Source organism: Nyctereutes procyonoides, unplaced genomic scaffold (genome assembly GCF_905146905.1).
Source record: "Nyctereutes procyonoides isolate TBG_1078 unplaced genomic scaffold, NYPRO_anot_genome, whole genome shotgun sequence".
Classification (NCBI taxonomy): domain Eukaryota; kingdom Metazoa; phylum Chordata; class Mammalia; order Carnivora; family Canidae; genus Nyctereutes; species Nyctereutes procyonoides.
This window is the reverse complement of record NW_026575125.1, coordinates 65249120-65264779: the sequence shown is the minus strand read 5'-3', so window position 1 is coordinate 65264779 and position 15660 is coordinate 65249120. Positions and strand designations below refer to the sequence as shown.

Genomic DNA, 15660 nt, shown 5'->3' with positions numbered 1-15660 from the left:
GTGCCTATTATGTGCTAGGCACTGAATGATATATTAGAAATATAATGGTGAGCAGTATAGGTACAGTCTTTGCCTTTCTGTAACTTATGTCCTAGGAGGATAACAGATATGAAATAAGAAATTGCATAAGTAATTTGATATTTCCAATCATGAAAAGTTTAACAGAGGAAGAATATAGGGTGGTAGGAGATGTAAGGCAGACTGAGGACTAGATGAAGACTTGCCAGAAAAAGTGATGTTTCAAATGAACTACAAAATGATTAGGATTCAACTAGGAGAAAGGGAGAAGGACAAAAGTGCACCTCAGGCGCATGGAATAATAAGAATGAAGGTCCTGAAGCATGAAGGAGCATGTATCCGACAAAACTGAGAGTCAATATGGCTGGAGCTTAGAAAGAGAAGGATGAGAGGTATGAGATGAGCCTGGAGAGTTCAGCAAAGATTTTAGATTATGTTTAAAGTTTTGGGGTGTATTTTAAGAGCAATGGGAAATCATGAGAGTTTTGGGGAGGGGAGGGCATAATTACATTTGAATTTTTGTAAAAAAAGTTATTATTTTAAACTAATTTCTATATTCAACGTGAGGCTGGAACTCACAACTCAGACCAAGAGTCACATGCCCCACCAATTGAGCCAGCCAGGTGCCCCTATATTTGAATTTTTAAAAGTTTACTCTACCTGCAGTGTAGACAGTGGACTGAAGAGATGCAAGTATAAATGAGAGGTCCAGTTGGGATCTATTGTAGTAGTCTAGGGAAGAGATTATGTGGGCAGTCCAGACTGAGAGGTGGATCATGTTTCCAGTATAACTTTGAGATAGATCTGACAAGAGTTACTGATGAAATTGGTTTAAGAGTGAAATAGAATAATTTATCAAGGCCGATTCTTAAGGTTTTTGACTTGAGTAACTGATTAGAAGGTGGTACCATTTCTAAGGTTGGGAACACTGGATGAACAGGTTTGGGAGTAGGGCTGACATGTTCAGGAGTTTGGTATTGGACACGTTCAGAAGAGATGTTGAGTAAGGGGTTGGGTATATGGATCTGGAGCTCAAAGGAAAGCCCAGGGATAAGGACCATTAAATAACTGGTTTGTAAAAAAGATGACATATCAGATCCCACAGTTAAGTAAGTTTCTGAATACAAGGTAAATGTTCAGGGAATCATAGTTTTCCACCTCAGGAAACCAGTAAGTATAGAACTAGGATCATAGTGATTCAACAGGATAAGTCAATTTGTATCCATCATCTCATTGTACTGTGACTATCCAAATAAAGTATTTCGGTTCTCAAAAATAGATGTCCTTAGAATAATAGAATAGGCAGCAATTAAGATGATTTGCTTCATGCAATTTTACTGACATTATCAACTCCTCTATTCATCTTTACTTTACAGGAAATCTATAAAAATACATCTGACAGAACAGTTATTTTGAGCATTTTCTCCATGCATAGGCTTTAATTTTTTCTAATGTAATCATATTTTTAATGCTTAGAGAGGGTGTATTAGAGGAGAGCTAAATATAGGCTGGCAATTTTATCTGAGAGTACTGCTTTCTAGCTTCAGAATAAAAGGGATTTCATATTTGGGGAAAATATATTGGAAAATTAGCATGACAGAGTAATATTATTTGTTTATTTTGTTTTATACCCCACTAGATGTAAACTTTATGAAGTCAGGGGTTTTTGTCTGTTTTACTCATTGCTATATTTCCAGCTTCTAAATCAGTGCCTTGCACATAATAGGTAATCAATAAATATTTGAGGTAAATTGAATGAAATAATTGGTTGTGTCTTCACATTGTGTCTATTTGTTAGAAAAGTTTCTGAATCTATAGAAAATTAGATATACTCATATTGAAAAAGATACATTACACACATACACACACATATACACATATCACCAAAGTAAGATAGAGATACCTTAATTTATCATGTTTTTAACCATTCATAGCTTCTCATAAATAGAGGAGATTTTGAAAAGTTTCCTGTGTTTACTCTGGGAAATCTATTAATTTTCATTTCCACTGGTGGTATTAATAGATAAGACCTATTTTGCTTCTCAAAACTTTTTCTTTCTCAAACTTTCTTTTCTCAAAACTTTTCTTTTCTCAAAACTTTTTTTTCAGATCAAGGCAAATGGCAGAGTGATTTACTGAACAATACATTAGACTTCTCAGAGGAATATCTTACACAAAATATTCATCAGAGGACCATATCCCAAGATAATTGCTCAATACATTCAGATAATCCATAAAAGAAATTAATGAAACATGTACAATATTGCTAAAGATCATGGCAAAATGCAGCAAAACCAAACAAAACCCAACCCCAGTAAAATAAAATTTTTAAGAATTTTAATTGAACCTTAGCAAAATAACAACATGTATTGAGCACCTTCAAAATATAAGACACATGATAGTTATGGGCAGATGTAAAGATGAAGACTTAGTCTCTGTATTCATATTTAGGGGAGTCAGAACTAAGCTTAGTTCAACACTTATTGGCATTCCTAAGCACGAGGCTTATATTAGATGCAGTGGGTAAAAAAGATACCTAAGGCCAGTTCCTGTAATAAAGAGACTCATAATTTAGGGCATTATATATCTGGGTGTATATTTTTGTATGTGTGGGGATGTGTGTACTATATAGGAACCACCATAAATGCAAATAATTTCAGTGCAGTATGGGAGGCTATGATAGGGTGTTAGCACTACATAGGGAAATTTAATCCAACAGATGGAGGAGATAAAAGGAGGAGGTGGTAGAAGTTGAGCTGAATATTAAGGATATGTTAGCTAGAGAATGGGAAAATCATTCCATGCTGAAGGAAAAACAGTGTGACTGAGAAACCACAAACAGAGGACTGTTGGTGTAAGGGAAGGTCTACTACTAGCACTTTCTCTTTGAATTATTTTGAAACTCTTGTAAAATGACTACATAATGACCCCTAAAGCCTCCCTGTCAAACACAATTACTTTAATATAAAGGTCATTTTACCTTGATTACTTCTGCAGCAGTTTATCATAAGAATCTTGCATGGGGGCAGCTCCGTGGCTCAGCGGTATAGAGCCGCCTTCGCCCAGGGCGTGATCCTGGGGACCCCGGATCGAGTCCCACGTTCAGCTCCCTGTGTGGAGCCTGCTTCTCCCTCTGCCTGTGTCTCTGCCTCTCTCTCTGTGTCTCTTATGAATAAAAAAAAAATCTTGTATGGACTCCTTGTATACGTCTAAAAAACCAAACTCAGAACCATTTAAATGCTTATCAAGCAACTATTATGTTTCATATCTTTTTTCCGTCCTGTAGAGAAAGGCTAATTTCGTAAAAATATACTGCCGGGTGGCTGCTTGGACTAACTAGAACAAATACATTTGCAATTTAGGTTTCATTGTGACAAAACTAAGGCAAGAGGTTTTTTGGTGGGTTTTCATTGGGGAGACACGGAGACTAAAAAGATACGGGATAGTTTGAAAGGGCTGGTGTGAAAAATTATGCTTCAAGGGGACAAAACGAAAGTACACACACACGGGGGGGTAAACAAGTTTCCAGGCCGCGATGAAAATTTCCTTTGTTCACAGAGCAATCCTCTTTCAATTTCAGTCCGGCCTTCATATAAACCAACAATTCTTGCTTCATGGGAAAAAAAAAAAAAAAAAACAACCCAGGTTTTCACATTCATCCTATCTAGCGGAGTAAAAATCTCCATCTCATTACTACCCCCAAACCTCCAGGCTAAAAGCGCTACTACACTCAGCCTAGAAAATAAATTGCGCTTTTAACATTCACGTAAACATTTCAAATAAAATGTAGCCGCCTACCTGGATCGGTCACCCACGAACTACAATATCCAGAATGCATTGTTTTTCCTTCCGTCTTTTACAAGGGCAATGCCTTACTAGATCTCATTTCCACAAGCAATAGTCACATGACACGTTTCCTTTCAAGATGGCGGATAATCTTCCTTCGGAGTTTGATGTGATCGTAATAGGGACGGGTATGGCTCTGGTACTCCCCTAACGAAGTGTAGGAAATCTGTCTCCTTACTACCTTCTCTGCCATGGCGAGGCTTGGGGAGAAATACTAGGGGTTGAGGAAGGGAGGGAGGATGGGAAGGAAGTGAGGTAGTGTTGAGTCAGCGCGGGACTTCGCAGCTCCAGGGAGGGGCTGGATCCACTGTACTTAGCGCCATTTGAGTAGGGGTCGATCTGGTCGATGCTGATGCTGAGGTTGGTTGCTGCGGGTGATTCTGTAATTTCGTTAGAGGGAGGTGGGTTTGTAGTGTCATGAGAATGGAAGGTCGGGATTTTACCAATGGAGACGCCTTTGGCGCGACATGATTCCCTCCTCGTTGATTTCAGGGTGATATTCCCCATCATTTTGTCTCGCCCTTTCTTAGGAAGTTTTCATGTATTTATGTAGTCCTGGGGTGTAGTGCAGCTCGGATACAACTTAGTCCTTAGTTTTTCGGGAAAGATGCCCAGTTATCGCCCGTGTGCTTATTAATATACTAGGACGAGGACACGGATTCTTTTCTATTGTGTTGAAAAGCTTAGGGAATTGTATTTTGTTGAGGTAGCCATTATTCCTGCTTTATGATGCTGAAAGACAACGTTTTGCTTTCTGTCACCCACCTATCTACTCACAACTAAATGAGCTGAGAAGAAGCTTCTGTGAATTCCATTACAGGTGTGTGACCTTATCTTCCCCTTGTTTTCCCATTATTTATTCTCCATGTTTTGGGCGGAGCCAGAAAAATCTCCTGCAATTTCTGGTTTACAAATTCAATGTACAACAGGTGGAGAAGACATTTGGCAGCAGTTGGTATTTTGTTTTCTTAATATTGTAAAGGGTGGATTTTAGATGGGATGAAGTAGGTTGTTGAGTGGGGTTTTCTCCTGTTTGCATAATGTGGTAGGTCAGAGAAGCTCTGGTGAATGAGAACCTGTCCATTGTATTAATGAACACGTAATGTTCATTAATGTGTATTAATGTAATTAATACAGTAGGGGCAGCCATGTTTCCAGGGCAGAAGTAAAAATGATAGCTACCTAGTTTTGAATGCTAATTATTTGCTAATTGATGTGCTAAGCATTTTACAAGCTGTATGTAATCCTCACAGCAGCCTGCTTAGAGTAGGTATTCGGTACACTTTACAGAAGAGAAAAGGGGAGCTTAGAATAGTTGCTGTGTGCTCAAGATCACACAGCTAGTAAGTTTCCAAAGGCCCATTCCATCTTAGAAGGAGAATCAGTGGTTCAACCCATATAATAGAAATAACTGAGAAAAGTTGTTTGGAGACCTTGCTTGGCCTTTAAATAGCTGTTTGGATTGCTAGGCACTTAATCTCTCTGAGCCTCAGTCTTGTTTTTAAATACAGGCAGGGTAAAATAGATAGCCTTTCAGGTATTGTCTAACCAAAAATTCTCTCATTCTAATTGCACCTGGATAATTGGTCTCAGGATAGTGAGGACATGTTTATTCTTATTCTGTCTGAAAACTGCATGGCTGCAGATAACTTGGCTGTAGCTGCTGTAAACAGATGTTGAATGAGAGCAGGAAAGAGTCAATAGAGTGATGATTCATTTGTTCTCTCTAGTCTATCCTAAAACCGAGAACAACATCCATTTTTGAATAGTTGTTATACCATACTTCAATTCTATATTATTGCCTTTCTTTTTTGTTACCTAGGAACTTGGGGTGTTTTAAAAATTTTTTGAGTCATTATAAGATTTTTTCTTATCTGGGTTCAAATTTTAATTGATAAGAGTGTTAATTCCTATCATTAAATGCTGTTAATTCTTAAATACTTTGCTTTCTGGTTCAGTTCATAATATGGACTATATTCATCCTTTTAGAGTCTGTTATGGTAGAGGTAGGAAGATACTGTGAGTGATACAGAAAATTGCATTAGGTGGCATCTGGTGTGTTTAGAAAAAGATTCATTTTACACTTTCCAGTGAGAGTAATATTATTTCTCAAAGTATGGGAAGAACTTATTCGAAGTTAATCTTAAAAGTTACTTTTTTTCATCTCACTTAATGGTGAACATACTCAAGTTTATCAAGCACATTGCATAAATTTATGTTGTGAAGCATTGTATTTAGGTATATCAAAATGGAAAAATTGGATAAAAGTCATTTCCTAAATGGTTCCAATTATTATTTGAATTATTGTTAATGTATTTGGAATACTTTTCTTCTGAAATAGTTTGCTGATAATAGCCTTAAAAATGTTTGCATTAGGGGCACCTGGGTGGCTCAGTCGGTTAAGCATCTAACTCTTGATCTCAGGTCTTGACCTCAGGGTCATGAGTTCAAGCCCCATGTTAGGCTCCACACTGGGTATGGAGACTCACATATATATATGTTTTCTTTTCTTTTTTTTATGATTTTATTTATTCATTAGAGGCACAGAGAGAGGAGTAGAGACCTAGGCAGAAGGAGAAAGGGAGAAGCAGGCTCCCCATGGTTAGCCTGATGTGGGACTCTGTCCCAGGACCCTGGGATCACACGTTGAGCTGAAGGCAGACGCTGAACCACTGAGCCACCCAGACATCCCTGTTTTCATTACTAAATACTAGCTTGAGTTAATCTTAGGAAAAGCCAGCATTTCTTAGATTCAATTTTACTGACAAAAGTAGAATTAATCATGCATGTATCACAAACATGAAGAAATAGGCTATGAAATGTAATTTTTCTTTTAGATTTAGCTCTAGTTATATCAAGAGACAGTTGCTTCAAGTAAAAACATCTGTAGGTGATATTTAAATCCCTTTGTCCTTAATTAGTTTTTTTTTTTACTTTTTATATCACAAGATTTTCCTTAAGATATGTTTTGAAGAGATTATGGGAAGATAAAGTTTTGTATGTATTTTCTTAGTTACATCTGTTTCTTTCTGATTACAAAATACAGGAAATATTTGTCAAATACTCAAAGGCAGAGAAATAAAAGTACTTGAGCTGTGAAAAATATAGAAGAAAATGGAATAAGGAAGGCGAGCCATCTAGAGTCTTAAAGGAGAGGACAAAGCTGGATATAAGTGATGTTTTAGAAAGTGGCTTTCAGTTTGGAGTACACTGTCATCATTTTCAAGACATTTTGCCATTTAAAAAGATACTGGATAATTTTGTGGGTTGTAGAGAAGTATCATTGGTTTCAGGTTAAAAATAGCCCCAGTAACATAACACCTCACTGGAGGTGATATCTGGCAACCTGTGTAATCTGCAATCTGTATCAGAGCCAACAATTCAACAGAAGAGTGGGCAAGCTGAAAGTTTGGAGAGCTGTGATAATATTGGCATGCTTCTTACAATGTAGAATCCTTCAGGCCCTCACTTAGAGCATATTCTTATTTTAGAAGTAATTCCAGTGTGCTCAGGGCATATTAGAAACATCCCATGTAGAAGATATAGAGACTGTTACTAGCTTCTGCAAAAGCTGTGTTTGGGGGATGTCGTTAGACATAAGTGATAGTTCATATCCTAATGGGAAAGGGTAGAGACACCTAAATTGCAAGCCTACGTCAAGTGGTAAAAATGGCCTGGGACCAGTTTATATAGTAACACTCAATTTTCAGAGTATTCAACCCACATTTACTGAGAACCTAGTCCCTGCCTTTGTAAAGTTTACTGTATTGCCTATTTTCAGAGACTATTTGGGGTTCCTCATAGTCACATCCTCAGAACTGTTCTTAAGCCAACCTGGGCTTTTCATTGCATCCTTCTTGCTCTCTGAAGACCACGTAGGGATTCAGTCTGCATCCCTTTCCTTTCTGAAGTACACCACACAATTATATTTTGGGAGTTCTTTCCTAGAGATGGGCTGTGGAGTGGGCTAGCTTAAACTTTTTCCTGCAGATGATAAACAGATCCTTTTTAAGAGTTTTATTGCTAAAGATTATGGGGAAGGAGATGAGATAACCAAAATAACAAACATGGGAGGGATTACAAAGAGAATTGCTCCTAACTTGTAACTATCTTGCTAGATAGTGCTTGACATAGTACAATAGTAGATGTGGCAGCATGGTGTAATGGGAATCATTTGACCTTTCTACTGGATGACTTTGGGCAAATTGCATCACCTCTTGTGACACCAGTTTGTTCATCTGTAAAGTGGGAGATTTTAATTAGGTGACCTATCTACCAGTTCTAAAGTTTACCATTGTGTTTGTGTAAGTATGACCCTGGGTCCTTGAAAAGGCTAAATTCTGTATAGTCCTTTTAACGAGTCAGGTCAATATTTAATATACTTAAGAAATGTGTGTATCAAAATGGCTCATTAAAGGTTTTCTTGCAAGCAGCTGCTTTCATCAGGAAGGTCATGTAGGTAGTACGCTTTCATTCTTTGATGTTGGTTGAGAATCATAATATCAGCCTTGGCTGGCAGCTCATTGACTATAAAGCTTATGATGTTGGTAGTATAGCTTCACTTCTCTAAATATTGGGGAATAGTAGTGCTGCAGGAGGTTTTGTGAAAAGTTATTTACCAAATACCCCTTTGTACCAGACTCTGTGCCGAGTGATTTCCCACATATGTATCTTATTTACTCTTCTCCCAGGATACCTGTTTATATATCAACCTGACAGGATGTCCATATTAACTCTGTCTGTATTCCCAAACATGCATGCACCTATGGTCCAGAGCTGAGTTGTGATTTTTTTTTTTTTGTGGTAATTGTAAGATGCCACCTATTCGTGGGTCATGAAATCAATTCCAGCATTAAAAAAAGAGGTAGAGTAGAATGTATCAGAATATATTGCATGTAGTAAGGATGAATGTAGTTTTGTAAAACAAATATTTCATATGTATGTAATAGATCACTGTGTAAAATACATATATATGCATATACATATTTTTGGGTGTTGCCAGGGGCAAAAAGTCTTAAAGTCTAGAGAATAATAGAATAACAATGAATAGTCATGAAAATGTTATTTCAAAAGTCCTTTATTAGTTTCACAAATGCCATACCATCCATATATTTTATTTACTTTGACATGTATGTATCTCATTTGAGCAGTATAGCGATAATGTAGTGATTGATGATGTGGTTCTGACATGAGACAGATTGGGTTTGAATTAGCTGTGTCTCTTGTGCCACCTTACACATGTCCCTTAATGACTAAGTTTCAATTTTCTCATCTCTACATGAGAATAAACCTCACAGAGCTGTGTTGAGAATTCAATGAAATAATTCCTGTAAAATGCTTAGTAAGTGCTCAGAAAATGTAATTGATTTAAATGGCCTGTAATGCCATTCCCAGGTGCTTTTATCATCACTGTTACCACCTGAATGCTTCCTGGGAAGGGCGTTCCATGGAAAGCAACAGAAAGATTCAGGTATCTGAATCATTTTTCTCTTCTTCCCATTGGCTTGTTGGCAGGAAAGACCTTTGTCTATTATCACTATTTCTAACAGATTTCTTATCTTGTGGGTTTACAGGTTTTCTATCTTTTTTCTTTTATTCTCTTCCATTCATCAGCTTGAATTATTTGTCATATTGTTTTGTTTAAAGGTTTTGAACAGATTTATCCTATTTGGGGCATAGTACGAAACTCTTCTTTGTCAGCTTAAGAGTGCTGAAGAACTAAAGAAAGCCTACAGATTTTCGTGTTCCAAAAAATGCTTTGCAATTCTTCAGGTATTTATTGATGGAAAAGTATGTCTTTTCTGCTCTCAGTACCTAGGGAAGTAAAGGGAGTTACCTAACTCTGGAGAAGACTCTGGGAGAGGCTTACCCATCCTTGTAAATCATAAGTTTGAACCAATCCCTCAGAGAGAGTGACATCTGTTACCAGAGTTCCCTCTGCAGCATCATTTTCATCTCCCATGCGTCATGTCATTTTCTTATTTTCTGTAGTGTTCTCATGATGTTTTGGATAACTCAAGCCACGGCAATTAAATATGGCTGCTCACCATCGCATTCTCATGTTTAACATAAAATTGCAATGCACAGAAATAATTATAATTCCATATTATTGACCTGTTACTCATGCTAAATCACCTGCTGTTCAGTTTTAATGCAGAGTTTTTAAAATTGAAATGCTACGTTGTACCTGATATGTATATAAATGTTTTTTTTTTAAGATTTTATGTATTTATTCATGAGAGACAGAGAGAGGCAGAGACACAGGCAGAGGGAGAAGCAGGCTCCATGCAGGGAGCCTGACGTGGGACTAGATCCTGGGTCTCCAGGATCATGCCCTGGGCTGATGGCGGCGCTAAACCACTGAGCCACCGGGGCTGCCCTATAAATGGTTTTAAATATAAAATAAACTGAAAGTCACCATCAGTTTATATTAACATATGTATTAAAAAACATATCTATATGCTAGTGAGATTGGGAACATTTTGGGGATATTTAGTTGTAGCCAACAAAATAGGGATACTTTCAAAGTTCGATTTATTGTCTTCTTTGCTAATAATTATTATAGGACAGTGTAAAAAAGATGATAATTTATCACAGTGATTTTTCTAAAGCATGATTATAAGAGCCATCATGTTATCATATTGAGGCTATTTAAAAAATAGTTTGCAAACAAGAGACAAGGGGCAAACAACATAACAAAAGCCGAGAGAGAGCGGGAGAGAATGAGACTGACCAGGTACATCTTGGCCACTGTGGTTGCTTAGTTTAAGTATTTCATCTCTATTGGATTTTACGAAGAGTTTAAGTAACACTACTTGACTGATTTGGTTTATATCACATTTAGAATATTATTAACATCTACTTTTTTTCTGAGTAGTATTCTAACATATCTTTTTTGTCCAGCCTAGTGTTCACATTGAGTTACAATGGCTATTAGATAATGAAGTTTTAATCATTTTATATTGCTTTGAAATGTTTGGATCATATAACTGTCATTCACATTAGTACATTTGTAAAACTACTTTTCTATATATGAGTTTAAAATAATTATTATAGAAAAATTTACACAAGCTAAAGTATAAAGAGGTAAGGTTTTACATACAGATAAAAGGCATATTAGGGGGACGCCTGGGTGGCACATGTATCCACTCCCGGATCAAGTCCCACATCGGGCTCCCTGCATGCATAGAGCCTGCTTCTCCCTCTGCCTGTGTTTCTGCCTCTCTCTCTCTGTGTCTCTCATGAATAAATAAACAAAATCTTTAAAAAAAGGCATATTAGGAAGATGCTGAGTTATGAGTTCTTTTACAAATAATTTTTATTTTAGTATAGTTGATGCAGTTATATTAGTTTCAGATGTACAACTTAGTGACTTGACAAGTTTATACATTATGTTCACAAGTGGTTACCTTTTGTCCCATTACATTGTTATTAGGATATCATTGTATTCATTATGCTCTGCCTTTCATTCCCATGACATACTGACTTGTGAGTTCTAATCCTTATTTTTCTATGAACTGTGTTACTTGGGTATGAGCTATCTAAGCCAAACAGATGACAGAGATTTATTTTAAGTATCTACATTACACTGGTAAACAAATATATGAGAAATATTTGCTATATGTGAGTACTATTCTTAGCTCTTGAAATGCAAAATCTCATCTGATTCTCACAGTAACCCTGTTTGTGGTAGATACAGTTATCTCCATTTTACAAATATATAACCTAAGGCAAGTTAAGTTTGACCTAGGTCAACTTAAGTTGTTCTAGCTAAGACCAGAGTTCTAGCTAAAACTGAGTTGTTAGAATGAGCTTGTGGGATTCTTCCAAGTGAAAAAAATGCCTTTATACTATCAATATTATATTAATGTGCCCTAGCTTTGTAGTTGGCAGTTGCTTTATTTTTTGGAATCACCATTGTTGACATTAAAATCCTGTTGCCAACAAATTCTTACAGTGTAAACTCATCATTTACAGCATCAAGATATTTGTGATGCTTGCAAACCTTTTGATGAAGGTAAACTGCATGACCTGGTTGTGTTTAGCCCTTAAAACAAAACAAAAAAAAAATAAATAAATCACAGCCACTAAAGTAATGATAAGAAATGGGATCAGAGAATACAGTCATATTTCATGTGATAATCTGTTTTCCCTAGGAATTATTAATTGATTTCAAGATACATAGTTTCCCACTGAAATAAAATCATTGTTAAAAGTTACACATAGGCTGCTTGTACAGGTGCTGGAGTTTGCCATTTTGTCTTTTTTTTTTTAATTTTCTTCACTTGCAAATTTTCAGGGTTATTGGACTCATTGTCTTGTTTATGAAGCTTGTCTTATTTTGGTTGACTCTTCTTTTGGTTCCTAGGATTTTTAGTATTTGTCAGCACTTAACAATGGATGCATCTTAATTGACAGAATGACTATGGTAACATCTTTTTCCTTGGAGGGCTGTATTATTAACATAATAATAACACTTTTGTGTATATACTTCCAGAAGTTTTCTCAATTTTTTTTTAATTTTTATTTATTTATGATAGTCACAGAGAGAGAAAGAGACACAGGCAGAGGGAGAAGCAGGCTCCATGCACCGGGAGCCCGACGTGGGACTCGATCCCGGGTCTCCAGGATCGCGCCCTGGGCCAAAGGCAGGCGCCAAACCGCTGCGCCACCCAGGGATCCCCAGTTTTCTCAATCTTTTTAAAAGATTTTATTTATTTATTCATGAGAGACACAGAGAGAGAGGCAGAGACACACACAGGCAGAGGGAGAAGCAGGCTCCATGGAAGGAGCCCGACATGGGACTTGATCCCTGGACTCCAGGATCATGCTCTGGGCCGAAGGCAGGCGCTAAACTGCTGAGGCACCCAGAGATCTCCAGTTTTCTCACTTTGTGTGTATAAATATATGTCTACATTTCTGTGTTTATAAAAGTGTATCATGGATACTGTTTTAAAACCTATTTTTCACCTCACAGTATGTCATGAACATCATTCCGTGTCAATTATTCTTCCTAGTGTCCTTTTTTAAAAGTTTTTATTTGGAGATAATTGTAGACTTATTTTTTTTAAAGATTTTATTTATTTATTCATGAGAGACACAGAGAAAGAGGGAGAGAGGCAGAGACACAGGCAGAGGGAGAAGCAAGCCCCATGCAGGGAGCCTGATGTGGGACTTGATCCTGGGACTCCAGGACCACATCCTGGGCCAAACGTAGGCGCTAAACCGCTGAGCCACCCAGGGATCCCCTAATTGTAGACTTACTACACACAGTTGTAGAAAATAATATGGGAAGATCCTGTATACACTTCACCCAGTTTCCCCAATGGCAAGTTACTTATCTTGGAAGGGAAAGCTTTCTATACATATCTCTAAAGGCAGTTAACAAAAGTAACACAAGTATATGTAAAACTGGTGAAATCTGAATGAAGTCACTGGGTAAGGTCAATTTCCTGGTTATGCCAGAGTAATCTAAGATGTTAATATTTACTCTTAGTTTTTCAATATTTTACTTTTTACATTTAAATTTTAATTCACTTGATTGGGGCACCTGGGTGGCTCAGGTCATGATCCCAGGGTTCTGGGATCGACCCCACGTCAGGCTCTCTCTCAAATAAATGAATAAAATCTTTAAGAACTTTTTTTAATTCACTTGAAATTTACTTTGTTGTAATGTATGAGGGCTTTTATCCATCTAAATCACCAGCCAGTTATCCTAACACCATTGATCTAATTAATAATCTATTCATTGAGTTGAATTTAATTTTTCTTTACCATATGATCAAGTTTTGGACTTTCTGACAAAAATTTGAGTGTCTCTTTCAGTGTAGTCTCTTTCAAAGTGGGAACTATAAAGTAGGAATAGATCAGGTCATCTGATCTAGGGAGAAATAATAAGTATTCCTCTTCGAAATCTCAAAAAACAAACGGTAATATTTGAGTATATAAAAATTGTAGCATCTGCTCTGAAAAATAGAAAACCAAAAGAAAAAGAAAACAGTATTTGCAACTCATAACAGGACTAATTACAGAAAATGAGTACCTTCAAATTTATGTGAAAAAGAGCAAGGGTCTTTAGACAAATGGGCAGAGAATGTAAAAAGAAGATAGAAATAGTTAACAAATTGCTGGGAAAATATTTTTTCTTAATAAGTTGAATGCAATATAACCTAGTAATTAAAAACATTAAAAGAGTAATAACTGATTTGATCAAGTTGTATCCAATTAACATATAAAAACATTAAAAGAATAATAACTGATTTGATGAAGTTGTATCCAATTAACATATTTTAAATTGAGACAGTGGGCAAAGTAATTTGATTTTGTACTAAGAATTGTAAATATGTTTATTCTCTTGGACTCTAACTTCAGATCTCAAAATTTATTTTGAGAAAATCATTTAGTAGAGTTAAAAGTTACAAGAATGACATCTATTTTAAAGCTGCTTATAGTTAAATTTGAAAATAATATTATATATTAAAACACTCTGAAAGGTCACAGGATGCTAATTAACTGGTACAGTGTGGCCTGTGATCTGGTCCACAGCTTTCATTTTCATTATAAAATAACATACTTGCAAATGAAATTTGTGTGTGTATATTTAATTCAGTGAATAATAATAAAGTGAGTGGTGTGTATATATGACCCAGTTAAAGAAAAAGAGTATTACCAGAACTTTAGAACTTCCCTTTGTGCATCACTATCATCTGTTTTCCTTTCTTATAGATGTAACCATTATGGTAAGTTGTATTGTTTGTATTTTTTAAAGTGTTTTAATTATGTGTGTTTGCATCTCTAAAAAATATATATTGTTTTACCCTTGTCTAACTTTTGGAATTCTATAGTATGTATTCTTTTTGTGACTTGCTTTTGTTGTAGTGTTATGCTTGTGAGACTGATCTATACAGATGTAAACCTCCCCTCTCCACACACTCACGTGTATACACATACACACAATTGTGTTACATACTAGGTTTGCATATCTTCAGCTTCAGTAGGTTATGCCTATTTACCAAAGTAATTGTATTTATTTGCCCTTTGCTTTACAGCTTTTGAAGTCTTTACCCCCACCCCAGGAAATTTGTCATGTCATAAGTACATTCATGACTAGATAAAGTCATCTGTACATTCCATTCTGCAACTTTTTCAGTCAATAAGCCTCACTTTTCTATCCATTCCAGGTCATTTTAATCTCCAGTTTACAGATCATATTTAACTTTCTACAAACACCTACCCCAAAATACTCTTTATAGCTGATATGTACACACTTGTATCCAATTCAGTATTATGTGCTACTGGTTGTTAATGTCCTGTAAGTCTGTTTTATCCTAGCTTAGTTTTTTTTTTTTTTCAAATGATGACTGAAATATTGAGAAGACTGGACCAGTGATCCTACAGATTGTTCTACCTCTTGGATTTGGCTGCTTTCTTCCTTGTGGTATCAGTTACTTTATTACTCTGACCTATCTTTTTCATGTAAACTAAGAGTTATATCTAAAAGCTTGATGGATTCAAGGTTAAAATTTTTGTCTAGAATTTATCTTTAGTGATTGGATGCCATGTTGGATTATGCCAGAACATACATCATATCTGGTTGATAGACCATGAGTGTTGCTAAGATTAACCCTGGATTAGAATGATGACAATCTGATGCTTCCGTTGTATGGATATAGAATAATCTGTGTATTATAATTTGGCAGTGTATACTCACATTGATACCAACTATTCACATAATAGTTCTAACATCAGTAGGTACTTCTTGTATAATAAGTATTTTCATTGGGACTTGCAAAATTT

General features: G+C 36.2%; 1 protein-coding gene across 4 annotated transcripts in view; it reads left to right on the top strand.

The window, feature by feature from the left end:
• The first annotated feature begins 3933 nt into the window (after positions 1-3933).
• Positions 3934-15660, top strand: part of CHM (CHM Rab escort protein) — a 274974-nt gene continuing 263247 nt past the window's right edge. For 2 of the 4 annotated variants that reach the window (XM_055337920.1, XM_055337918.1), the window contains exons 1-2: positions 3937-3992; positions 4661-4684. In XM_055337920.1, coding sequence (XP_055193895.1) covers positions 3944-3992; positions 4661-4684 — 73 coding nt within the window. In that variant the 5' untranslated portion in view covers positions 3937-3943. Of the gene's footprint in view, positions 3993-4660; positions 4685-15660 lie in introns of all 4 variants that reach the window. The other 2 variants (XM_055337919.1, XM_055337921.1) reach the window with 2 other exon arrangements.